We start from the raw sequence: 27,917 nt of genomic DNA on the forward strand, positions 1-27,917 counted from the left end.
ATGATGACGACACCAAATCACGCTTACATAAATGTATAATGAAAGGCGGAGTTTAGTTTTTTTTTTTTTCATTGTAGTTTATATCTGTTCAGTACCTTTATATTATATGTTGGAAATCAATAAAAAAATTAAAAATAAATAAATAAATAACGAAAGCCGGGTGTTGTTTTCCGCGGCACTGTACGTGACACGCTCCCTTTAAGTGCGTCCGTCACGACCGGAAGCAGAAGAGTGACGTCACCGCGCCGACGCAAACATGGCGGCTACGGACGTGGAAGACTTCATCGGACAGAACAGGCAGCTGTCGGATTTAGTCGAGACGTTTCGCAGCGTTTCCGAGAGCGAAAAACACTGGAAGAGCAGGAGGGAGTTTATATTCAGGAACATCAACGATTATGAAGACCCTCACCTGGACCAGCTGCTCGCGCTGTCTATGGTGTGGGCGAACCACGTGTTCCTGGGCTGCAGGTCCGAATAAAAGCGCTTTACATCATCACAAACATGTGTCCCTGCAGCACAAAAGCAGTGTTGAGTCGCTGGGGGATATTTGTAGCAATAGCCAACAATACATTGTATGGGTCACAATTATACATTTTTCTTTTATGCCAAAAATCATTAGGATATTAAGTAAAGATCATGTTCCTTGAAGATATTTTGTACATTTCCTACCGTAAATATATCAAAACTTAATGTTTGATTAGTAATATGCATTTCTAAGAACTTCATTTGAACAACTTTAAAGATGATTTTCTCAATATTTAGATTTTTTTGCACCCTCAGACTTTCAAATATTGTCCCACACATCAATGGAAAGCTCATTTATTCAGCTTTGAGATGATGCATACATCTCCATTTTGTTTAAAAAGGACCCTCGTGACTGGTTTTGTGCTCCAGGGTCACAAACGACGTGTGTCCTGATTAACCGCTCGCATGACGCAGCTCTATCAAGGACCAACTGTCTGCACAGAATGCATTTATGCTTTGAAAAAACACGAGAAATGGCAGTGGAATGGGGAAGAAACAAGGTTGTGAGACGTGAGATGAAATGTTTTTCACATCAGTGTCGTGTTTTTAGAGCACTGTTTAATGTACACTGCTGTTCAAAAGTTTGGATTCAGTCAGATTTTTAATGATATATCAAAACTTAACTTTTGATTAGTAATATGCATTGCTAAGAACTTCATTTGGACAACTTTAAAGATGATTTTCTCAATATTTAGATTTTTTTTGCACCCTCAGACTTTCAAATATTGTCCCACACATCAATGAAAAGCTCATTTATTCAGCTTTCAGATGATGCATACATCTCCATTTTGTTTAAACATGATCTTTATTAATATCCTAATGATTTTTGCCATGAAAGAAAAATTGATAATTTTGACCCATACAATGTATTGTTGGCTATTGCTACAAATATCCCCCAGCAACAGCTTTTGTGCTGCAGGGACACATATATGATCAGACACTTGCACTTAACATTTTCTAAAAATCATACTCAAATGGAGTTAACGAGGTTTTTGAGATCGGTGTTTTATCCGTCATAAGAACGGCCGCATCTGAGACAGTAAATTAATCATTTTCATCAGTTTGCAGGTTATAAAGTTTATTGTAGCTACTGTATATGGGCGCTCAGTTTCTCTTGTTGTTTAATACATTTGGCCAAAATCTCACGATATAAAAGACGAACCGCTATGCACAGGGTATTTAAAACGTACAAAAGTGTAATTGGCTACAACTAGACAGCAATGCTAAGACTCTTCTCTGCTCTTTAAACACACAAAAACATTAGCTTTTCCACACAGCGTTTCTTGAGTAAAGGAAAGGCTGCTCTTATTCAAACATGAGTTCTTTATTAACCCTTGCATTGTGAAGAAGTAGCACTTCATTCTGAACGGAGCGGGGTGGAGTTATGAGGTTTGACGGACAATTTGAGGATCCAATGGCATTACGAGGTTTAGTCACATGCTCCTTTTAATGCTTTTCATTGGTTAAATATTTGTAAAACCCACAAATGGACAAGACAATGACCAATAGCACTGATTTAAAATAATTAAGTAGTTGGGAAACACCGGTTTAGACCACATGTAACAATGAAGAAGCAGTTCTGTGCACCTGTATGTGGGCAGGGTGAAGCGCGGGCGCTTATACACCTCCTCTGTGACGTGAATGTCTTCCTCACAGCTGATGGAGATCTTCTGGGGCTCTCCTTTAAAATGCTCGATGTCGTTGTAGACGTAGAACACGTTGTCGTTGAGTTTGGCGAAGTCCTGAAGCTGAAAACACAAATAACTTCAGATCAGGTCCATCTGTGATATTAGCGTGAAATTAAAATGACAGGAAAGCATAAACATTTGGGTCAAAATGGGGAAATCATTTTTAAAAAACGTGCAAAGTGCTTAGAAATGTAATTGTTCTATTTATGCTATTTTCATGTATTATAACATGAATGGTTTATATCATTTTTTAAAACAAATTTGATTTAATTGTCCTGTTTTATGTTCTTATACCCAATAACAACACAATGTCTTTGTTGTCTTGTCTATACTATTTCATATTAATATTAGCAAAAGTTTATCATATTATAATTAATCATGAGATCAGAAAACATTTAAATTATTTATTATTTATAACTAAATAGTATATTTCACTGCTTTAATATGATAGTATTTAATATACAATGAATTCATATAAATATATTTAATCCTGAGATCAGAATGGTTTTAATTTATTATTATTATTATTATTATTAAGTATGCCTCACTGCTTAAATATTAATAATAATAATAATTATTATTATTATAATGCATTAATATAAGTATTATTAATCCTAAGTTCAGAAAAAAATAATATATATAAATTAAATATATAAATAAAAATATAAAATAAATAGTCATTATAATTAATCCTAAAATCAGAAAACATTATTATTATTATTATTATTATTATTATGTATGCTTCACTGCTTTAATAAAAATAATAATAATAATCCAATAAAAGTATAACTAAACCTAAGATCAGAAAATATTACTATTATTATTTTTTCTGATTAATTATATTTACATAGATGCATTATTATTGTTATTATTATTAATCATAAAATCGGAAAACAACAAAAAAAATTAATAATAATAATAATAATGTATAAAAATGATTATTATATTATAAAGTTAATAATTTTTTTCCTGATCTCAGGACAGTTACTGTATATCATATCAAAATAAATTTTAATTCAGTTCAAATGTTCATCCAGGCCTGCATTCATTGTCTGTACTTGTTTATGTTTCCGAATAAATTAAGTGAGTGTCATTAACTTTTTTTCTGTTCTGTTGATCGTATCCTCTATATTCTCATCTCCTGACCTCTTTTCTGATGGTGAGCTCTAGATTCTCCGAGCAAGCGTCGCGTCCGAGATCATGCAGGTTCTCATGAAGGTTCTCCTTCCTCCGGGGCGTGTAGGGAAGAAAGTCTGCCTCCAAACGCAGGAACACAACGGGCTCCTCACGCAAACAGAATAAAATCACCTCCTTTTGAGAGCAAACGCATGTAAATCAGGCCAAATAAAACTCAACTCATAACATAGTCAGTAATCATGATGGTTATTTAAACTCATTTGCTCGAACGCAACAGAGTTTCATTCAAAGCATCAGTTTAATCAGCACCGCAGGTGTGACAAACACCTTATCAGCAGCATTATTTGCACATCGCTTTCTCTTGATAGAAGCTCAACACAGAGCCGCAGGAGATTTCCACGTACTGACCTGATGGCCTTGACCCTGCAGTCTGTGGAGGACCTGTTTGAAGCCACTCAGGCTGGGCTGGCCCATGCCGTAGAGCGGGAAGCTGCCTTTGCTCTGGCGGAAGTTAGGCGCTCCGTATGAGCCGCTGGTGCTGAGGACATCTGCTTTGCTGAAAACATCCTGCACCATGAAGTAAGAGCCCTGAGAAGAGCGCGATCAGATCATCAGCCGTCTTTACCGCCACTTTAAACACTCAAAAAAGGTATTTTTAAGCAGAATTAATGCTTTCACACACGTTGCATAATCACAAGGTGAAATTCTGCTCAGAGCCGTTCATGTCCTCAAACTAAAATTATTAATTTCTATGGCAACGTTCATAATGGCAAAATGATTTGATTTGCTGTTGATGCCGGTAAAATCCCTAAATTAACACAGCTCTACATGTATGCATTTGGCAGATGCTTTTATCCAAAGCAGTTTCCATTGCATTCAAGCTAAAAAACATTCTGTAGGAATCAAATCCATGCAGCAGATAAAATAACACATCAAACAGAAATGAGGCACAAAACTAGCTTTAACTGTTGGGTTTGCTGCTATTTTAGGTCTTTTTATACAAGTTTATTATTTATTTTTATTTCATTTGCCTATAAATATCTAAATGTATACACTGTGGTAGCATTTGTTATACTGCTTTTAATTTATTTAATAATAAAAAAACTTAAAATTAAAAATGTTCACATTTTAAAGTCATTGATAATTTAGTATTTTTAGTTTTTATTCATAATTTTAATTTGTGTTGTTTAATAATCTCCATTTTCGTTTTATTTTTTGATTGAAGTTTTAGCACTGAAATACATTTTTTGTATTAAACCTAAACAGTAATGTAAAAAATAAAACAAAAGCTGTCATTGTCAAAATGTCATATCAAAATGTTCAGATTTATTACAGTCAATTTTTTTTTTTTTTAATTCATAATTTAAATTACTTTTTATTTTTAGAATCTCTGCTTTCATTTTCATTTTTGGTTAAAAGTTTTAGCACTAAAAAAATACAATTTAATTAAACCAAAACCGTAATATAAAAAAAAAAGCTCAAAATTCACAAAAAAATTAAACAAAATTAAACAAAATAAAATAAAATAGTGCATAAGCAATACTAAAGTAGCACTGATGACGCCACAAAAGGCAAGAGGAAGAAGCTTTATAACAAAAGAGTTGAACAGAGATATTCACAGTCGGAAAATTGCAATTATGACAATTTCCAACATGCCACACCATTCAGCATAAACCCCAGCTTTAATAAAATGATCTGCTAAACACCTAATTACTACTTTATGATGTAGAAAACCCGAGCATTCAACTCGAGAAGAACATCAAATAATGAGATGCTCTGGAAAGGCACCGGAACAATGGTGAGTGTTTGACAAGCGGCCGCTTTGTGTTATCTGTTGATTTGCAGCGAAGCTCATCATTGGCTCGTCAGCAAACAGAAACTAACGAGCAAACAAAGGGAACGAGTGGCCAGCGGGAGGCGAGGAGCTTCAAAGCCTTCAGAGAAAGGTGCAAACGTCCTGTGAAGGACTAAAGAGCGCAGAGCAGCGAGTCGGTAATTAATGACACACTCGCTCGTCTGTTTGTGAAGACAGAGGCACATTTACGAGCCGCGGCTCTGTCCTCCCATTTAGACACTAATACACTGGAATCCACTGTAACTTATGAAGCAAATGTGTCCCTGCAGCACAAAAGCAGTGTTGAGTCGCTGGGGGATATTTGTAGCAATAGCCAACAATACATTGTATGGGTCACAATTATACATTTCTCTTTTATGCCAAAAATCATTAGGATATTAAGTAAAGATCATGTTCCATGAAGATATTTTGTACATTTCCTATCGTAAATATATCAAAACTTAACTTTTGATTAGTAATATGCATTGCTAAGAACTTCATTTGGACAACTTTAAAGATGATTTTCTCAATATTTAGATTTTTTTTGCACCCTCAGACTTTCAAATATTGTCCCACACATCAATGAAAAGCTCATTTATTCAGCTTTCAGATGATGCATACATCTCCATTTTGTTTAAAAAGGACCCTCGTGACTGGTTTTGTGCTCCAGGGTCACAATTATGAAATGCTGGAAAAGGAAAACAATTTAAAAAACGCGTGAAAACATCAGTAAATACGGAATGCTGTTATTAATAAACTGTATATATATCCAACATTTGTTACAAAACAAAAAACATTAAGCAGCAAACTATTAGAGATGATGCATACATCTCCATTTTGTTTAAAAAGGACCCTCGTGACTGGTTTTGTGCTCCAGGGTCACAATTATGAAATGCTGGAAAAGGAAAACAATTTAAAAAACGCGTGAAAACATCAGTAAATACGGAATGCTGTTATTAATAAACTGTATATATATCCAACATTTGTTACAAAACAAAAAACATTAAGCAGCAAACTATTATTAACTGAGCGTCAATAATAATAGAGCAGCATATTATACTGATTTCTGAAGACTGCAGTAATGATGCTGAAAATGCAGCTTTGATCACAGAAATAAATTACAGTTTACTATATATTCACCTAGAAAACAGTTGTTTGGAATTGTAATAATATTTAACATTTTTACTGTACAGATGTCTCGGAGAAGAAAATATTTATTGCATTTTATGCACTGAACGCTGCTTTGACTATCATGTCAAAAAGGCCAAAACTTCCATTTTTAAGCAACTAACCTCTCGACTAAATGTTCAAGTTCAGTTTTATTTCTAGAGCACGTTTAAGCACGGAACGAGGCCGGCCTAAGTGCTGCACGATAAAAAGAGCAATAACTGCTGTTGATTGGTCTGGTTTCAGGGATTGTGTAGATCTACAGCTGTGTTGTGCCTCTCGGCTTGTAGGTATGATCCGGTGCTGCTGGAGAAGGTGAGCGAGATGGCAGAGGGGATCGTTGTGGAGGACGCTCCTGTTTTTAAGACCAGAGATGAACTGATCAAACAGCAGCAGCAACAGAAGGTACACGTCCTGCTGTCATCCACTCTGTCCTTCACTGAAGCGTGTATTCTCTATGGAAGCCGGACACTATACGGCTGTTACCAATCAGCATTAACAACATTTGTGTTTGCAGTGCAGAGGTGGCACAGAATCTGCATCTGAAGAGGCGTTTAGATGCATTTACACTACTGATTAATGCAGGACATGAATGCATTTAACATGCAGTCACTAATGCATTAATAATGTCTTGATGTTTAAAAAAAAAAAACTAAACGTTGAATACTTATATTCAAAGTTTCTGCAGATTTTATAAAGGTAAATTTAAGACTTGAAGACCAATTAAAGAAAATCTATGGGAAAAAATGTGACCCTGGAGCACAAAACCAGTCATAAGGGTACATTTTTTAAAATGTATCTGAATAAATAGCTTTCCATTGATGTGTGGTTTGTTAGGATCGGACAATATTTGAAAATCTGGAATCTGAGGGTGCAAAAAAATCTAAATATTGAGAAAATCATCTTTAAAGTTGTTCAAATGAAGTTCTTAGCAATGCATATTACTAATCAAACATTAAGTTTTGATATATTTATGGTAGGAAACTTACAAAATATCTTCATGGAACATGATCTTTACTTAACATCCTAATGATTTTTGGCATAAAAGAGAAATGTATAATTGTGACCCATACAATGTATTGTTGGCTATTGCTACAAATATCCCCCAGCGACTTAACACTGCTTTTGTGCTGCAGGGTCACATATGTTTACTACAGAAGCAAAAGTCTTGTTTTCTTGGAAGCTGATCAAAATGAAGTGAGTTTATGATTGAAATGAGAATAAATATCTACCGCTTGGCTCAGAAAACCCCACTTAATTCAAAGGGAAAACGACTTTTCATACCCCGTGTTTGTTCTTGTTTCAAGCATAAACTCACTTAATTTCCTTCCGTTTCTCAGAAAACGAGACTTCATGTGTTCCGTTTGCATCTCGAGTGAATGCATGTCGATTTAAGGATGTTTTGTGTTGGAAAACACAACGAAAAAATACGGAGACGGATATTCATTTTTGAAATGCATGCAACATTTCATGTGGAAGGGCGAATTAAGATCAGCGAGTCTGTAGCACTGGCCAGTTTTGCACAGACCAGCAGCGCTAATCATTTACTACTTTTATAGCTGGAGAAAAAGAGGAGGAAACATGATGAAATGCCTAGAAAGAAAGGCATTTGTGATGAATGATGAAGCATGTGTTGAAGCATAGAGCGACCCAAACATAATTAAATATATTGCAAATAATCTGTTCTGTCTTTTCTGCAGAGGTGACGCCTGCACGCCTCGTGTTGTTTTAGCAGCAGCATCATCACATCTGATGAAGGAGCCTGAGATCTGTGGAGCATCACCAACTTGTAATAACGTCTAGCTTGTTTGATCCCTAGCTGTACATACGACGCCCTGTTTTTGAAATGCTTTTCTATTATGCATGTTTTAATAACTAGCTACAATAAAAACGACCGCATGTCCTTCGCTCCAAGTCTGAAAAATGTTTTATTTCTCGTTTTACACAGCATATTAGAAGTATAAATGTTCACAAAAATTCAACTCAAACGTCCCCTTAACACTGTGATCCCAGCGTGTTCTCTCAAAACTCGTCGCTGGAACATGCCCTCGTTTTATTAAACACGCGAGCGTCAAGATGCATCGTCAAATACAGATACAAAGTCGATCTTCAGGTGCATTTAAAGGCATGTCATCAGTTTTCAAATATATTAATGCTGGGGATATTTAGGGATTGCACTCTTCGCCGATCATTTGCATTCAACTGCATCAATCTGACAACAGCATGATTCAGATTTTGTTAGCAATAACTTATCATGCAGTTAAAAGGAATAAATAAGCACACACATTTTTGTAAAATGCATTTGCAAAGAACTGAATAATCCTATGAGTGTTTGTGGTGTGTAGGTGCGTTACGAGTCGACCCAGCTCTGCTCCACGATGGCAGACACTCTCTTCTCATATTCACGTTTGTTCTCCTGATAGAGCTGAGCTGCTTGACTGTTGGCTGGGCTGTTTGGATTGGGCTCGTCTAATAGAGACTAAAAACACAAGTCTGGATCTCACAACACTGTTCAAGAATCATACATGCAGCTCATATTTCACCCACAAAGACTCTGTTAACTCGTGTTTGTCAGCGTAAAATTACGCCGAGGACAAAAATGGTCAAACAAATATTAAATATTATTCACTAGCAGATCTTTTTAAAAACTAGGCATCAGATATTAATGTTGCAAGAATCGCTGACGCTGAAATAAGTTGCAAAAAGTGTTGTTATGCTGTAACGCACTGCAAACAATGCTTTTCTTTCTTCGATTTTTTGTCTTGTTTCCTGCCAAAATATCTAAAAATTCTTAAATCAAGAAGGATTTTCTAGACAAGTAAAAATGGTCAAATAATAATCTGCCAGTGGGGGATTATTTCAAACAGAAAACAAGATTATTTTGCTTGTTTCAAGCAAAAACTGATGTTTTTTTCTGAAAACAAGACTTTTTAGTTGTCTAGAAAATCCTTGATTTAATCATTTTTAGATATTTTGGCTGGAAACGACAAAAAAATACTTTTTTTTTGTGTGTATTAAATGTTTCAAACAGATTAAAGCGCAAAATAATTTTAAAGAACAATTCGTAATACTTTACATTACAATAAAGTCTCATTAGTAAACATCAGTTAATGCATTAACTAACATAAAAATGAGAAAGTTACTTTTGTTACAGAAGTTGTTAACGTTAATTCAATAAAATACAGCTAAACTTCGTTAGCTGTTAGCTTGGGTCCATTAAATAATAGTTACTAATGTGATCAGAAGTAGTTTTCATAGTCAACTCATTAATGAATTAATGTTAGCACTACAGCGGTGTTGATGGGAAAAGCATTCATAAAATACATTCTAAAAATCTGAATAATAAATCATTATTCACTCTATTTTGTAGTGCCTTCGATAACAATATCATGCATGTTTATTATTGTGATGTATCGCACATGTGCATTACCAACACACAAATTCATTCATTTTCAGGATTTGAAACGATAGAAACAATGCCGATATACGTACATGCACATGTATTTTAATCTAAAATATCGTTATTGAATAATAATAAAGTACACTTGTGAATAGAAGTGTAATAAGAACAAACCCATCATGCACCTGGATGGATGTCAGAATGGAGGAGACGTCATACGTGGGACTCCAGCGATTCTGAAGAATGTCTAAACATATGCTGCCATCTGCGTAGACTGACAAACACAAGATCATTCATCAGAAACACTGCAGACGTTGCATTACTCCACAACACGCTGGCAGCAGCTCACCATTTGGGTGAAACATTTTGGAGATGAAGCGAACCGTAGGAGGCTTGTTGGGATATTCTTCTGAAAACTCGATGACCAGCTTAAACGTTCCTGCGGAGAGAGATTTCAGAGGAATACGAATAACATCGACACGACCTTCTGAAACCTCTGTGGCACGGTCAGTAGATAAAATCATGTATTATAAAAGCTGCTCAAGATTCAATAACTAATGCTGAGTGCATGGTTCTTAACGAGTGTTTATTTGGAGGAGTGGCTCACCGTCTTCAAAAGGAGTTCCTACAGGCCTGCAAGGAAACACAGGAACAATGTTAAAGTTCTTCAAGCATAAACACGTCAGATCCACATCTCTTCGTGCACAGCAACGCTCCGCTGTGGAGTATCAGCTCATTTCTACAAACACACCCAAAGATCACCGCGTTCCACAGCATGATGTTGTTTTCTGAAGGAGCACCACTCACACCAGTTGGAGGATCTTCTTGAAGTCTGCAAACAAACACGAACAAGCTAATATTAAATATATACGAGTCCAAATCTGCTAAGGGTTCATAACGGAACAAGTGGTTTTAACAGGATCTGCATTTTCATTCGCATTTTTGTTATTAGAGACAATAAAAACAACTTTGTGCATCAAAACCACGTCTTTTCTTGTAAAAAAAAATGCATGTTTTTCAGGTCACTGAATTTGCGACAGCTGAACATAACATTTTTGACAAGCCACACGTGTCAGAGTAACACCTCACTTTATTTAAAACACACAATATTTACATTCAGTCATTTAGCAGATGCTTTTATCCAAGCGACTTACAAATGAGGACGACGGAAGCAATCAAAATCAACAAAAGAGCAATGATATGCAAGTGTTATGACAAGTCTCAGTTAGATTAACGCAGTACACGGAGCAAGGTAAATAAAAAGAAAACAGAATAGAGCAAGCTAGTGTTAGAGGCCTTTCTTGTTCAATTGTATAATAAATAAAAAGTAAACAAATAGATAGAATACAAAAAGAATAGAGAAGCTAGTGTTAGTTCTTTTTAAAGAAAACAAGCAGTTAGTGAATGAATAGAGTGCGAGTCTAAAAGGGGCAAGTGTTTTTAAGAATAGAATTAGAATAGAGCGTGCTAGAGTTAGAGCGTCAAGTAAAGATGGAAGAGATGTGTTTTTAGCCGATGCTTGAAGATGGATAAGGACTCAGCTGCTCGGATTGAGCATTCAAATTAAAATAAACTTAATTCCCTAAAATGAGTATCATCTGCAAAAAATAAAATAAAATAAAAATGCTAAGTTTCGTTGGTGAGGGGTAAAGAAGTGTGGTCAACAGAGCAATTATAGATGTAACTATAGAGATGATTTACAGATTATTACAAACAGTACTACGGTTTTAAACATGAATTCAATGTAGACATGTATGCATGCATTGCATCAAATTATTAATTTAAATGTAAGTGCATGGTACTTAAAGACGCTTAATATAAAGTGGGTCCATTTTATATAAAAACAAAGAGTAAGTCCAGAATGCCGAGATATTTAATCATTCCCACATGAAAAAATACTATAGTCATTTATAGTAATCATCAGTGAGAAGACATTTCAACACTTCAGCAATAAACAAAGACACTAATGTTCATCTAGAGTAATGTGTGTTTATTAGTACGCTTGAACTGCATCATCGAAGCTCAGAAGCAAATAGAACTGGATTAAATACATAAAGCATATTTGTGTTTAACATTTAATTATCGCAGGCTTGCGTCATATTCCGAGTTGCATTATTTGTATTCACTTTGAGGAATACTGAATCTGTGTTTTAATTTATTTTGTTGTGTGTGAGATGAATTCATGCATATTCATATTTATTTTAGAACTACAGTAACATCTTCTGATTTCTGTCACCACGGCGACACCAGAGCTGTCAATCAATAAATTAGAAACAAAGTAACTTGCAAAAGTAACTCCGATATTCTCTTGTAAACTAAAGAGTAATGCGTTACTTTACTAGTTACTTGAAAAAAGTAATCCGATTACGTAACCTGTAATGCGTTACCCCCAACACTAGTGTTTATAGAAGCATACTACAGTAAAGCACTTGAACTCATTTGTTGTGATAATTCTATAGTTGCTGTAGTAATATAACAACTATAATAATATAAACAAGTTTTCTACAACTATAGGGTATAGTATACTATAATACACTACAGTAGTAGTACAAACTAAAGCATGCTACAGTTTATCAGCTCACTAGTAGTGTTGTAAATACTATAATACATACAGTACTATAATACACTTTACTATAGCATGGTTCATGTGGTTGGTTAGTAAGAGCTGTGTCTTCAGCCCTGCACAACATCTGTGGCCTAAACAAGTGTGTCCTGATGAAAAACACTGGTGCTGTACTCTTGTTTAGCTCGTGCTAACGCTGCTAACTAGGCCTGGCTTCGACACCAAACACCCGTCTGAAGACACTGACCTCTTAAAGTCTCTCATGAGCCGCCGTCTCGCCGGAGTAGACATGCTTTAATAGCGGCTTGCTGTCATAAAGCGAGCAGAAGAGCAGAAGAGCGTCAGATAATAACAGCAGGACATGAGCCACGCGCCTGCTGGCAACAATCTAACATGCATGGGAACGTTTCATATTCAGCCAATTAATTAAATTAATCATTTCTCACTTTAAAAATGATTTCAAGCTTGATCGTAACGCTTTAGCAAAACTGCACAAGTAAAAAGGCGATTAGAGCGTATAGCATGCATTTTTCCTGTGAAGATTATTTAGACATATTTGTTGTTGTGTTATTAATTTATTGTACTTTTGTTTTTGGTTTGTCTGTTTTGCAATGGAAAATTCTCCTTGTGTTGTTCTTGGTTATGGCATTAATAAAAAAATCAAATAAAAAACACCCGCACATTTTTAATTGATAAACTAAAGTTTTCTACTTGTGTAGTGACTCACTTCTTTAGTAATAAACAATTACACAGATTTTCCAAACAATATTATGAGGATTTTTAATGATTCTGTTGGTGAGCCAATTATTTTATTAATGTTTCAGTTATAAAATTGTATATATATATATATATATATATAAATTAATTTTTTTAGTTTATCCTCTTTTAACTTATGTTTAGGTACAGTATACACAGTATTTGTTGGTGTGTAAAAAAAAAAAAAAAAAAATATATATATTATGTGTGTGTGTGTATATATATATATATATATGTGTATATGTGTGTGTGTATTAGGGCTGGGCGGCATGGGCAAAAATTAATATCTATTTTTTGGGCCATTTATATTTCGGTGTTTTTGGATTAAAAAACCTATTTTCTCCCCCCTCTCTCTCTCTATCTCTCTCTCTCTCTATCTATCTATCTATATATATATATATATATAAATTAATTTTTTTAGTTTATCCTCTTTTAACTTATGTTTAGGTACAGTATACACAGTATCAAGTACAGTATCGTTAAAAAAAACAACGCAGTGGCAATTATTTTATTCATAATCATCTTTTTGTTTAACTAGTAGGCCTAATAAAAAATGTCACCGATTATTAAAATAATATTAGGATTTTTTTGCAGTGATTTGAATAATGTGGTTTAGTTTGCTCTCCTCTAGATATTAATATATTTTATTTCATTAATTTAATTATAATTCATTTAATAAGACTTTTTTAAAAATTATGTTAATTTTTTACAATTATTTTAAAAATATTTATTTGATTTATTGTCATTTTTATGTTTTTTTACACTAAAAAAAAGTTACTTATTCCTCGAGGCACACTCAGTTTCAGATCTTTCTCCAGACCACGTCTGCAAAACTTTTATTTAATTAATATTGTAATTTGTTTTGGGCTGCGTTTTTCAAAACACTGAACCGTTCTCTACATTTAGACACGAAGCTAGCATCTGCTGTGTGTGGTTTGGAAACACTGCCATTCAGATTCCACTCATTTACTGATTACACCAAGTGTGCATGCAGTGAGAAAACACTTCTAGCTGATCTGTTTACTGAGAAATCAGAGCTAGAGCACTATAAACACACATTTTCTTTACACTAACTGTGGGCTTGTTTACAGTAGCTTCTATATCTTCTATTATGGCTCATTAGAAAACCCCATTAGTCACACATCTCCGGCAAAAGCAAATACCTCATTCATTCAAAACTATTTGAACTCTTCTCAAAATAGTGTTGTTGCAACATAACTTCACACAAGCATCTAATGGTTATGCATGCCAACTTTTGCTTGTTCAGTGTGTGGCAAAGTGCACAAGTTTGTCGTACAGTATCATGTGCACAAATACTGTATACGCCGTATGTTTACATATTCCTACACATTTACACAGCCATCCGAAAGATTTAGCCCTTGGTATAATCCTAACATTGCATCAGAAGAGACGTGCAGATGTCGTTTCATAAAAAGAGGTCAACTTTGTTCCGTGTCGACTTTAAGGTTTTGTGCAAACTAAAAAGGGAAAACTGAGAAAGTGTGAAAATCCAGTTGTGTGAGCATTTGAAAAATGTGCTGCAGTGTTCTGCAGGTGGCGGAGTATAAATGATTTTATGAGTTGAAGAGTTCAAGCGATGAAAATGATTCATATTTTGGTCCACATAGACTTATGTTTCACCAACTTTGACCAATACATGAAATGGAAAAAATTAAATTTAAATATGACACCAAACACACATGCAAGAGTGAATGTGCACGGATAAATCGTTTATAATAAACACTGCGATATTCCATTAAAAATCCCAACAAAGGAATATAATACTTTGATGAGAGCCATCCCAGTAGGCTTAATTAAAGTCCCCTTAAACCCAGTAAAGGCAACAGTGTTAGCATCCAGCTTATGTTTGGGAGGTATCGGTATTTTAGATCGGAAATGCAATAACAGACATATCCACAAAATATTTCAGACAAAGAGAAAGATTACTCCAAGAGGGAAATTCTATTGGGGTTCCTTTACAACAAATATAAAGTGGATAAGAAAGTAAATTTAGCATTTCTAACAAGGTTAAAGAGATTCATTATAAAACCCCGTTAATTTGTCTATTTCTAAATCTTCTAATGTTGATGAGTCTTGCTGGTTTTGTGGTTTTGTTGAGGAAACCGCTGCCCGGTTGTCTTTGATTATTTGGGTTAATTATGGGTCGACTTAAGCACCTATGTTTCTAACCTTACAAATGTGTCCCATACCTTCGTCCTCAAAGATGTTGTCTTTTATTATGAAAATCCAAAGCTATTATCTGTTGAATATGTTGTTAATTTTCTTATATTGAATGCAGAATTCTTCATTAATAAGCAAAAATGGCTTAAATCTCCTTAAATCAACATTTTTCTTGTTGAGTTGGACTCTCTCGTTTCATCTCTTAGACTTACTAATAACAAAGAGTGCCAAACTTTTGATGTATTATGACGACTTTTCTAAAAGAATGTAAGTTTATTTTTGCCCTTTTATGTATCGATAATAATTAATTGGACATGCAAATACAGAATATTGTTTTTTTTTTTAATAATTGCTTTTTGTTGGAATATATTCATGTCTCCCTTCCCTGTTTCTGTATGTTTCTACAAGTTTTGTAATAAACAACAACAACAACACACAAAAAAAAAACAAATATATATATATATATATATATATATATATAAAAAAAATTCCATTAAAAATAATAATTTCTACAAAATGACGTTTCCTCACTCAGCAATTATGAATGTAATATGTACCAAGAAAAAAAAAAAAAAAATATATATATATATATATATATATATAAAAAATTCCATTAAAAATAATTATTTCTACAAAATGAAGTTTCCTCACTGAGCAATTATGAATGTAATATGTACCAAGAATTATAAATAGAAAATGATGATGCATCATTACAAAATAATAGGCTGGTTTATCTAAAACATTTTTACATAAATATTAACGTAGCCGTTGACGTATTAATGAGATCCTATTGCAGTGAAGGAAAACGCCCAACGATGTATTTGTGAACCAATCGGAAATCAAGAACATCTCCGGGCGGCCAATCAGAGCGGAGCAGCTGTTGTGAGCGTCCAATCAGCGTCGAGCCGGCTCTCGCAGTCTGAAGTGAAAACAACGGTGGCTCAGGGTGGGACTCTGAAGGCCGACGGCTTCTCGTTTCCTCACAAGAGTCCCTTATTTAACTACTTCAACATCCCTGGCCACATGTACGTCTCAAAGTAAGCTACGGTGGACGTTCGTGGAAAGCTGGGTGAAGTTAGAGCAGAAATCAGCGTGAAAAGCAGACATGGACGAAAAGGCGTTTTCGAAAGAGCTCGATCAGTGGATCGAACAGCTCAATGAATGCAAACAGCTGTCGGAAAACCAAGTCAAGAGCCTCTGCGAGAAGGTATGTGTGTGAAATACAGCACCAACGTCGAGTTTCGGTGTTTATTTGATTGTTCCGCGTTAGCCGCCGAGTTACAAAATGGCGGACTTTTAAACGGACCCAAGAAACTACGATTGTTCTTCATCTCGTGACAAAACACGACGCAAGTCTAACGTAAATCTTGTGTGAAATCACTTGTGGTGAATATTGAGTTGATTTGAGCGGTTTATGAAATACGGTAACGTTAGCCTGGAAGCTACAGTACGGTACTAATCAACATACGGGAACCCGCGGTAAAGTACGACGTGTTAGCAAGTCAGTTACTAAATCTTCTGATTAAAACAACGTGTGTGTGTGTGTGTGTGTGTGTGTGTTGTCGAGAGTTTCTGCACGCGACGCTGCTTCCTCGTCGCTCACGCGATCTCAAAATGGCGCCCGTGTAACTGACCATCATCTGAAGACAGCGGCGCACACACATCGCACTGCTACCCTGCGCTCTTTGGACGTTTATACTCCTCGAACACACTTAGTAACTCTCCCAAAAGTGTGCATTTAGGCGTGAGCCTGGAGTGTGTGAAAGGTGTGGTTGCATTTTGGGGGCCGCTTGAAGATTTAACCGTGTTTTGGGTACAGTTACTTTTAAAAGTAACGCGTTACTCCATAAAGTAACTAATTACGGTACTTAGTTACTTTTTATGGAAAGTAATGCGTTACGTTACTTTTTAAATCTGGACAGGGCTTGCTTGTTTGTTTTTAAAATAAAAAAGTTATATTTCTGGCAAATATAAAAGCCTTTCACACCAGAAGTGAAATGAATGCGCCTCAGGCTGAAGGGAAAGTACAGTAGAATGCAGAAGAAGACATTTCAACACTTCAGCAATAAACAAAGACACTAATGTTGTCTAGAGTAATTTGTGCTTATTAGTACGCTTGAACCGGATCATCAAAGCTCAGAAGCTAATAGAACTGTATTAAATACATAAAGCATATTTTTTGTGTTTAACATTTAATTATCGCAGGCTTGCGTCATATTCTGAGTTGCATTATTTGTATTCTATACAATAATTATCTTTGTTAATACAGTGTTGTTGTGGGATGAGTGATACATTAATTTATGTTATTGTGTTTTATTTATTTTATGTTGCCCTTCATTGATTAGTAACTTTCAGGAGCTGTGTTTTCATTGAGTGGACATCTGTTCATTTATTTATTTAGTTCTACACCTGAGCCCGTTTCTTGGTTTTGTATGTGCACACCTATTTTACTGTCTATGTTGTAAGTATAACTCTTATTCTGAATGATTTGAAACATCTGGTGAGGCATGCAGGACTTCTCTGATCATTTTGTGCTCTTAAAGGGATAGTTCACCCAAAAATGAAATTTCTCACCCTCGTGTCGTTCCAAACCCGTAAGACCTTCGTTCATCTTCACAACACAAATTAAGATATTTTTTAATTTGAAAAAATTAAGAAAAAAAAAGCGACACAATTTTCCCAAAGTCACGCAGTTGTATTTTGCACGCAAACAGCTCTTAAGAGTCCGGTTTTTACGTAGTCTGTTGATTTTTGTTCATGGTGTTCATCTGCAACTAAATGGTTTGCAAAAAAGAGACACGGGATGAATGTTTGATATTATTATTTAATCACACTGGAATCGAAAAGAATCGGAATCGATAAAATTCAGGCGATACCCAACCCTAGTAGTATTAAAAACTGAAGGTAACTACTGGGCTATTTAAAAATAGAATTAATTGGCATGAAATTTCACAAGTGTGTGGATTTTTGACCTGTATTTTAAGCACTTGAGGGTGTGTCTTAAGTGCTTGGATTATTAAACGTCGATAGAAAACCGCAATAAGCTGTTCTAAAATCTAAAAGGGTTTCATTAAAAAAAACACAATTATACTGACAAAAAAATATTCTATAGCCTAAATGTGCGTTTATAGAATAGTTTACAAAGTGGCTCAGACAATCATAATCAAGGACTGTCGTAATAATAATAATGCGGTTGTTTTTCCATGCGTCTGCTGCTTTGTCCCAATAGATTTGTGTGTGAACTTTCAGATTGATTGCATTCAACGCCAAACCGCTCGACATCGTTTTAGCTCTCGGTGTTTATCAGGGCCTTTATGATAATAGCATTAGAATAATGAGATCTTTGTTGTTGTTTTTATTTCCTCTGCAGGCTAAAGAAATCCTGACCAAGGAGTCTAACGTGCAGGAAGTGAGATGTCCGGTCACCGTGTGTGGAGATGTACACGGCCAGTTTCATGACCTTATGGAGCTCTTCAGGATCGGAGGAAAGTCACCAGACACGAACTACTTGTTCATGGGAGATTATGTCGACCGAGGCTATTACTCTGTGGAAACCGTCACGTTGCTCGTCGCTCTCAAGGTACGGGCCTGTTTTGGTAGTTTTTGACCTAAATGTCATAAATATTAAAGGCATAGTTCACCCATTTAGTATCAATTACTCCCCCTCAAGTTGTTCCAAACCTGTATACATTTCTTTCTTCTGTTGAACACACAAAAATATATTTTGAAAAGCGTTTGTAACCAAACGGTTGCTGGTAGCCATTGCCTTCCATAGTATTTTTTTCCAGACTATGGCTACCGTCAACTGTTTGGTTACATTTTACGTTACATTCTCGCCTGAAATACTTTTAAAACTACATTTCATTGACTACATACGTCAACAACCGGTGAATGGAGGACGCCGTGATCGGAGCTGTTTTTGTTGCGTGTCGTGGGTTTCGTGATAATGGAGATGGAATGTAAACGCATGATTTACGCGACTGAAAGAGCAAAAAGTTGGGCTAAGAGACGAAAATCTCCTATGACAACTTGCAGTGTTACATATCGAGGCTGAGAAACGAACACAACACTGCAGACAACAGGTAAATGCCCTTATCGCTGTTTTCTATGGTCATGGAGTGAGTATTTTTACATGGCTTTTTAAAAATGTGGCCAATCAGCGTACACTTGCGTCACTGGCAGTTCCTATAGAACCGGGTTAGACCCTACTCTGAAGTAGGAGCTAATTTAGTTTCTCCAAACGGAGTTCCTAGAACTAAAACCGTTCCTAGTTCCTGCGACGCGAACACGCCAAAAAGCGGGAACTTCTGCCAATAGTTCCTCCGGTGCGAAAGCCCCTAAAGAGACCGCAGCCTATAAACACCTGCTTCTCTGCTAATCAAACAACACAGCTTTAACAAAGATTCATCTGCGTTTAGGCTAACGTATGCAGTGAGATTTATTGTGTTGTTTTACACTTAATTGTTACATTTCTGCACATAAGTACTACTGTTACTGACTTCATTTGTAACTTGCTATGCTTGTAATTGTTTTTGTTTTATTACTGACTTTATTAGTTAAGCTAGTAGATTCTGCTGGGGGTATAGAAATACTTAAAATTTGCTTTTCATTAATTATTAAATGAAAAGCTTACTTTTTTTTTGCTGATCCGATCCGTGACTCAAAATCCATAGTACGATCCGACTTGTGAGTTTTCTCACAAAGTTATCTTAATCATAACAGAGGTTGGATAGCCGTGTCACAACATTTGGGAGGTTTCAGCTACTAATTAATTCACAAGCTAAAGTATTTCACAAGCTAAAGTATTTTTTTGCGTGCTCATTTGACTTATAAAAAAGAAAACATACTTGTTCAGTTGCAATCACAGAACTTTAGTCCAAAAGCCTAAACATTTAAATACCGATACATTATTTAGAAAGAATGATTAATTTCCGTAAATCTTCCACCGATGTATACAATCTGAGAAGGTTTGAGCGCTCTCTCACACCTCGCTGTATTGTTATCTTTCTGCCAGAGCAACAGAGTTATGATGTGATTTATGACAAATATTGATATCAGGAAGTCCAGTGTCAACGGAGCATTGACGGATGAAATATGAAAACCAAAAACATAAACTATGACAGTGTAATTTTTCTGTGTTCTTTGAGAAGTCTCTGGAAGCTTGTATATTTATATTTAAATACATAATTAGTATTTATTATGGCATAGCCTTTAGTTGACTTGATTTAGAATATTGCTTGTGAATAAATGATATTTACAGAACTGTTTTTAAAAAGAGAAATAACAATGTCCTGCAGTCTGTACTCGTACTGTACTCAAGTCACGAGACCATGTCTGATTAGTCTTTATGCAGGTTAATGGCCAATTTAATTTTTTTAATCATTGGTTATGTCTTCAAATTCTAGGTAAGGTACCGTGAGCGCATTACAATACTTCGAGGGAACCACGAAAGCAGACAGATCACACAAGTGTACGGCTTTTATGACGAATGCTTACGGAAATACGGCAATGCAAACGTTTGGAAATACTTCACAGACCTCTTCGATTACCTTCCCCTTACTGCATTGGTAGATGGTCAGGTATGTGGATCTTCTCTCTGCTGAAGCTCAGCTGAAGCTGTGATGTGTTTTCATGTTAAAATACTCTCTCCTGGGTTTCACATGTGATCTGTTTGTTTGTTTCCAGCCTGCCCGTCATTATTTCTGCGCTTCTGTTTGCTGTAACGTAAACTACAGCCCTATGAAATCCATTTTATAAAATTTTTTCCATTTCATCTTCTTTTTTTTTTTTGTTATCGTTTGTTATTTTCGTTTTTTTGGATTTCATTTTAGTTGAATTTAGCGATCAAAAAACCATGCCTCATTAATTGAGATCATGAAACTTATACAATTTAACAATTACATTTTGGAGCCCCATGAAATGTTAATTTCCCCCCCCCCCTCAAATTCTGTTTTATTTCTTCTGGATTTTTATTTTAATGGTTTAATTTAATAATCAAAAAGCGCATATAATCAATTAAATTAATAAAAAAAACTTTTTATTTATTTATATTAAATTATATTTCGTTGTCATTGTTTTTTTACAATAATAGGGTCTCGTGAAATGTTTTGTTTTTCAGAATTTTAAAGTTAATCAAACGAAGGCATAAAACATGAAAAGTTGAATGAATCTTTTAATCAAATGAACATTAAAAGAGATGCACTGTTAAAAATCATAGGGCCCTCAGTAAACCCTTCAAAGGGTATCGTGAAGTTTGCATCTCATTTTTTGTTTGCTTGTCTTTTTTGCTTGCAGATCTTCTGTCTTCATGGAGGATTGTCACCGTCCATAGACACTCTTGATCACATCAGAGCGCTGGATCGTTTACAGGAGGTTCCTCATGAGGTATTGGACATAGATGAGCCTATCATGCCATTTAGCAGCAAACGGTGACAGCTGCAACCCTCCTGTGTGTTTTACACGTGCAGTTGAGTCTAATGGAGAAATAAAGCTGAAAAACAATGCTTTAAACCGCACTAATGGCTCTCTTTGTCTGTGGTCTTCCTCAGGGCCCCATGTGTGATTTATTGTGGTCTGACCCAGATGACCGTGGAGGTTGGGGTATTTCTCCTAGAGGTGCAGGCTACACCTTTGGGCAGGACATATCTGAGACATTCAACCACGCTAATGGCCTTACGCTGGTCTCTAGAGCTCACCAGCTAGTGATGGAGGTGAGAGCATCTCTTGATGCCACAGTCAGCTCATTATCTTTTTTAATTTGAAGTTGGATAAATGAACTTCGCTGCTGAATGGGACACGTTATCTTAAATTCATATGTGGATAGTATTTGAATTTCTTACTTTGCTGAAAGATCAGTCGGGTCACATCTTCAGATCTCGGCAGTGTGAGCGCTTCACTCGCGACTAAAAGAAGTGTGAAATGTGTTTAGGAGCATGCGTGTTCTCAAAACATCTAAAACGTTCAGTTTTACAAGAGTTAAGGTCATAAAAGGTCTTGTCCTAACTGGTATAACAAACGATTTATTTTAAGAGGCCTTAAATTTGAGGATGGAAAAAACCGAGATTAGAATACGTCCTGTTATGATTAGACTTAAAGGCTATGATTTTATTAAATAAATGAGAGCTGCACGTTTAAAGTCAAAACAGGGCACTGTTCACAGACTCGCTGTTTCAGAGCAGTTCACAATCAGTGAATACTGTGTATTTATGTCAGTAGATTATAATAAACGTAATATAAATGTAATTTATTCCTGTGATGTGCAGCTGTATTTTCTGCATCTTCAGAGTCACATGATCTTCAGAAATCAGTATAATATACTGATTTATTATCAATGTTGGAAACAGTTGTGCTGCTTAATATTTGTGGAACCTGTGATACTTTTTTTTTAGGATGCTTTGATAAATAAAATGTATTATTTTCTAGCAAATACCTCTTCACTATCACTTTTTAATCAATTTAACACATCCTTGCTGAATAAAAGTATAAATTTCTTAAAGAAAGAAAGAAAAACATGTACTGACCCTGAACTTTTGAATGGTTGTGTATACTGTTAAAAAAAGATATCAATTTTAAATTCATAATAAATCAGCATATTAGCATGATTTCTGAAGATCATGTGACACTGGAGTAATGATGATGAAAATACAGCTGCGCATCACAGAAATACATTATATTTTAAAGTTTTTAAAAATAGAAAACCATTATTTTAAATTGTAACTTACTGTTTTTACTGTATTTTTGATCAAATAAATGCAGCCTTGATGAGCAGGAGACTTCTGTAAAAAAAAAATGCAAAATTATATCAGTGGTTCTAAAATAACACTATAACACTAATATAATTGTATAATAATGAAATAATAAATAATGTAATAAAAATAACACTAATAATAATGTTTGCTTACAAAAGCACCACTGGCTCTGCGCCACTTTACCTAAATTCATGACTTCAGAGTTATGTGCCTCTAGAAGCTTGCGTTCTGCAAGTGAACGTCGCTTTATTGTTCATCACAAAGAGGCACAAAATCACTTTCACAGACTTTTACATTAACTGTTCCCTCCTGGTGGAGTGACCTGCCCAACTCAATCCCAGCAGCTGAGTCCTTAACCATCTTCAAGCATCGGCTAAAAACACATCTCTTCCATCTTTACTTGACCCTCTAACTCTAGCACGCTCTATTCTAATTCTATTCTTTAAAAACTTGTCCCTTTTAGACTTGCACTCTATTCATTTATTGCTTGTTTAAAAAAAATCGAATCTTTTTGTATTCTATTTATTTGTTTTCTTTTTATTTATTATACAATTATCAAAAGCAAAAAAGGCCTCTAACACTAGCTTGCTCTATTCTTTTTCTATTCTATCGGTTTTCTTTTTATTTATTATATAATTTTTAAAAAACCTTGCTAGCACTTGCATATCATTGCTTTTTTTATTATTTTGATTGTTCCATTGTCCTCATTTGTAAGTCGCTTTGGATAAAAGCGTCTGCTAAATGACTAAATGTAAATTTATATTTACAAAATATTAATATTTTGAATTACATTTTATTTTTATATTTTCAGGTTTCATCTTACTTTTAGTTAATTCGTGTAATTCTGTGATATGCTGTTGTCATTTTTATATTTAGTTTTCGTTTTAGCAAATTTTAGTACTTTAACTCAAATGAAATGCACTGCACCCATCTATTTATTCTTATTCATTATATTTTAACATTTTTTATTGTTAATTTTATTTCTTAATCATCTGTTTTGATCCTTTTTAATGTCTGTCATTTCTGCCATGATTATTTTTAAAAACCTTTTTATGTATAGCACTTTGAATCACCATTGTGTATGAAATATGCTATATAAATAAACTTGCCTTAAAATAAGTTGAAGTTGATTTCCAAAGAAACATTTATCATTTTAATTTTTCAAGTTTGTTCATCTAATATTTACATTTTGTTTTATTTCAGCTTTATTTCAATTCACAAAAACAATATTTTATAGTTTTAGTAAACAATAAAAACACTGCCGCAAACTCGGTCTATGGGTACATAGACAATTTTAAGCAAATAAAATGCATCAATATGTTCCTACATTATAAACTGATCATTTAGCTGTTGATATTTGTAGTACGCCTGCAAAACAAATGCTTGCATCTGTATTTTCTTTCTTTATACATCATGTTTGAAACAAGGTGCTCCAAAATGCATATATCAAGTAATTGCACAGAGTACAATATTTTAAATTAGACTCTGTACAATGTCTTCAGTGTGTGCACACGCACACACACACTCACCCCAGCAGAATGCACCATGCACTTGGGAGCTCCTGTGGTGCCAGAAGAGTACATGATGAAGAGAGGATGAGAGAAGGGCAGCTGCTCAAACTCCAGCTGAGGGTCCTGATCCCCTTCTTTACCCGTGGCCAAGAAGTCATCCAGGAACACACTGACAGAACAAGTGCAGGAGACAGAGAGTCAGGACTGACTGCATCCTAACCAGACAACACTTCAGATCTCATTTGAACATACAGCAGCAGCTGTCACTTTTATATATGTAAATATATAATAAATATATTATGTAAAATATTAAACAAAACTATATATATATATAGTTTTGTTTAATATTTATACTTAAATGTTCAAAGAATAAATAAAAAAGTAAACACACACACATATATATATATATATATAATGAGGCGAAAAGAATGCATGTCACACCTCTGTTCATCAATTTGCACTGGCTACCAGTAGCTGCTCGCATTCAATTCAAGGCATTAATGTTTGCCTACAAAACCACCACTGGCTCTGCACCCCTTTACCTAAATTCATGACTTCAGAGTTATGTGCCTCTAGAAGCTTGCGTTCTGCAAGTGAACGTCGCTTTATTGTTCATCACAAAGAGGCACAAAATCACTTTCACAGACTTTTACATTAACTGTTCCCTCCTGGTGGAGTGACCTGCCCAACTCAATCCCAGCAGCTGAGTCCTTAACCATCTTCAAGCATCGGCTAAAAACACATCTCTTCCATCTTTACTTGACCCTCTAACTCTAGCACGCTCTATTCTAATTCTATTCTTTAAAAAAAAAAAACCGCTTGCCCCTTTTAGACGTGCACTCTAGAATTCACTAACTGCGATTTCTGAAGATCATGTGACACTGGAGTAATGATGATGAAAATACAGCTGCGCATCACAGAAATACATTATATTTTAAAGTTTTTAAAAATAGAAAACCATTATTTTAAATTGTAACTTACTGTTTTTACTGTATTTTTGATCAAATAAATGCAGCCTTGATGAGCAGAAGACTTCTGTAAAAAAAACGCAAAATTATATCAGTGGTTCTAAAATAACACTATAACACTAATATAATTGTATAATAATGAAATAATAAATAATGTAATAAAAATAACACTAATAATAATGTTTGCTTACAAAAGCAGCACTGGCTCTGCGCCACTTTACCTAAATTCATTACTTCAGAGTTATGTGCCTCTAGAAGCTTGCGTTCTGCAAGTGAACGTCGCTTTATTGTTCATCACAAAGAGGCACAAAATCACTTTCACAGACTTTTACATTAACTGTTCCCTCCTGGTGGAGTGACCTGCCCAACTCAATCCCAGCAGCTGAGTCCTTAACCATCTTCAAGCATCGGCTAAAAACACATCTCTTCCATCTTTACTTGACCCTCTAACTCTAGCACGCTCTATTCTAATTCTATTCTTAAAAAAAAAAATAAACGCTTGCCCCTTTTAGACTCGCACTCTCTTCATTCACTAACTGTTGTTTTCTTTTAAAAAACTAACACTAGCTTCTCTATTCTTTTTGTATTCTATCTATTTGTTTTATTTTTATTTATTATACAATTAACAAAAAGTGAATTATAAAGCGGAGAGTTCCGGTGCTTGATTCTGATTGGCTGAGCCGCGTTCGAAGCTGTTGTAAATGACGCTACAAAGTAACACACACCTTTGTTTACGTTTGTGTGTTGCTCGGCAACCACTTTGTAGCAACCACAACTGTTTCTGAGGCGCTACATTGTTTGGTGGAAGAACACTGTTTTTATTACCATTACACTTTATTTGCTCTGTTTTATTTTGTGAAACCTTACTACGTATGTGTAACAACCGTTTTATAAAAGCAATAAGCCCCGTGAAGCCGTGGTTTACAGTGAATTTATAAGCGCTATAAAATAGCTTTGCATCGTACCTAACAACGCCCCGTAGCGGTTATAAAGTCACTGTAAACCACGGCTTCTTGGGGCTTATTGCTTTAATAAAAAAGGCCTTGCTACATGTACTGTGTTAAGCCAACTGAGACCGTTATAGCACTTGCATATCATTGCTCTTTTGTTGATTTTGATTGCTTGGATAAAAGCGTCTGCTACATGACTAAATGTAACACACTTTTCTCCTCTAGGGTTACAACTGGTGCCATGATCGCAACGTGGTAACGATTTTCAGCGCACCCAACTACTGCTACCGCTGTGGGAATCAGGCAGCCATCATGGAGCTCGACGACACCCTCAAGTACTCCTTGTAAGTTGGAAAGCTTGATGGAAGCGGATGCAGTTTCTTGAATGCTGTTGATCTGAACGTGTCTGATCTGTCGTGGTGTGCTTCCAGCCTGCAGTTCGACCCGGCGCCACGCAGAGGAGAGCCGCATGTCACCCGCCGTACCCCCGACTACTTCCTGTGAATCCAGTATTGCCATGATATTATAATCCTCATTCAGTTTAAAATAAGAGGAGAGGAATGGGCAACAGTAGAGAAAACTGATCCAGTGAGAAACGTCTGTGGACCAAAAGGTGTGTGTGCCATATCCAAACCCATCCACGAGCACCTGATATTCCCGGCTGCTCCTGCTTCTGTCCTCGGCTCTTTAGATGAACACCGGCTGTGAAACCCTCCCGAACACACGGCCTCCTTCATGAACCCTGTTTGTGTTCCTTCTTTTTCTAATGTCTGTTTGCACTTTTTTTTCAACAGAAGTCCGTGTTACGGTTTATTTCCCTGTTTTCCATGCTCTACGGGTGATTAGATGCTTTTATATCCCAACAAGCAGGTGATAATCCTTCCTACACTTAACGTGTTCAACAAATGCCAACTAATGATATACGGCAGACTTGAGATGGCACGCCGTCGTCTGAATCCTGGAATAGCTTCATATGATGGTTCTGTGTCTGTATAAAGGGTACCAGTTCAAGAATAAAGATGGATCTTGCTCATGTACTTTGTGTGCTGTTCTACTTGAATCCTCAGGTGAGCTGCCAAGCATAGACCTTAGCCGGGATTGTGCTATTTTTAATATTTGACAAGAATGAAAACGAGGCTGTGAGGGACTGAAGTACAGTGCGTTCAATAGATTGTTCTGTTTAAGTATACAAAAACATTAAGCTGTTTCAAAAGTCAAGAATTGTGAAGATGACCTGATCTAAGACCTTTATACACTCTTGTTTTCATCTGTTAGATTGAATATGGCATTGAGCTGATGAGGTCTATTGCTGTTACTGCTTCTCTTAAGTCTATTCATATTTATTTCTCTGGCGCTTTATACAATACACATTGTTTTAAAGCAGGTTCACAGTAGTAAGCAGGAGAAAGTGTTAATATAAGAGTCAACAATTATGAAAGGAATTCAACATCAGTTACAGAAGACAAGTCATTATTCAGTTCAGTTGAAT

At 35.4% G+C, this 27,917-nt stretch overlaps 3 protein-coding genes across 7 annotated transcripts; 2 read left to right on the top strand and 1 right to left on the bottom strand.

Moving 5' to 3' along the window:
- Positions 1-210: 210 nt before the first annotated feature.
- On the top strand, positions 211-22,120 carry cdkn2aipnl (CDKN2A interacting protein N-terminal like). 4 transcript variants are annotated; one of them, XR_001611110.1, is made up of 4 exons: positions 211-468; positions 6,642-6,756; positions 8,049-8,140; positions 22,107-22,120. XR_001611110.1 is itself a non-coding variant. In XM_016296034.1 (3 exons), the coding sequence occupies exons 1-3, from the start codon at positions 257-259 to the stop codon at positions 8,055-8,057; spliced, it is 336 nt and encodes a 111-aa protein (XP_016151520.1). In that variant the 5' UTR covers positions 211-256; the 3' UTR covers positions 8,058-8,258. The 4 variants fall into 4 exon arrangements, 3 of the variants coding, with proteins under 3 accessions (XP_016151520.1, XP_016151521.1, XP_016151522.1); XM_016296034.1 differs by lacking the exon at positions 22,107-22,120 and having other exon boundaries at positions 8,049-8,258; XM_016296035.1 differs by lacking the exon at positions 22,107-22,120 and having other exon boundaries at positions 8,052-8,258.
- Positions 8,300-12,708, bottom strand: ube2b (ubiquitin-conjugating enzyme E2B (RAD6 homolog)). 2 transcript variants are annotated; one of them, XM_016296032.1, is made up of 6 exons: positions 12,562-12,708; positions 10,503-10,583; positions 10,359-10,384; positions 10,101-10,190; positions 9,937-10,025; positions 8,300-8,830 (listed from the first exon to the last, which is right to left on the bottom strand). In XM_016296032.1, exons 1-6 carry the CDS (start codon positions 12,603-12,605, stop codon positions 8,702-8,704), a joined length of 459 nt encoding a protein of 152 aa, XP_016151518.1. In that variant the 5' UTR covers positions 12,606-12,708; the 3' UTR covers positions 8,300-8,701. The 2 variants fall into 2 exon arrangements, with proteins under 2 accessions (XP_016151518.1, XP_016151519.1); XM_016296033.1 differs by having other exon boundaries at positions 8,748-8,830; positions 9,926-10,025.
- Positions 16,162-27,465, top strand: ppp2cab (protein phosphatase 2 catalytic subunit alpha b). The gene is made up of 7 exons (XM_016296024.1): positions 16,162-16,458; positions 18,622-18,831; positions 20,657-20,830; positions 21,546-21,635; positions 21,800-21,961; positions 26,654-26,772; positions 26,860-27,465. The coding sequence occupies exons 1-7, from the start codon at positions 16,357-16,359 to the stop codon at positions 26,930-26,932; spliced, it is 930 nt and encodes a 309-aa protein (XP_016151510.1). The 5' UTR covers positions 16,162-16,356; the 3' UTR covers positions 26,933-27,465.
- Positions 27,466-27,917: the final 452 nt, after the last annotated feature.

This window comes from Sinocyclocheilus grahami, unplaced genomic scaffold (genome assembly GCF_001515645.1).
Source record: "Sinocyclocheilus grahami isolate Dianchi unplaced genomic scaffold, SAMN03320097.WGS_v1.1 scaffold343.1, whole genome shotgun sequence".
Classification (NCBI taxonomy): domain Eukaryota; kingdom Metazoa; phylum Chordata; class Actinopteri; order Cypriniformes; family Cyprinidae; genus Sinocyclocheilus; species Sinocyclocheilus grahami.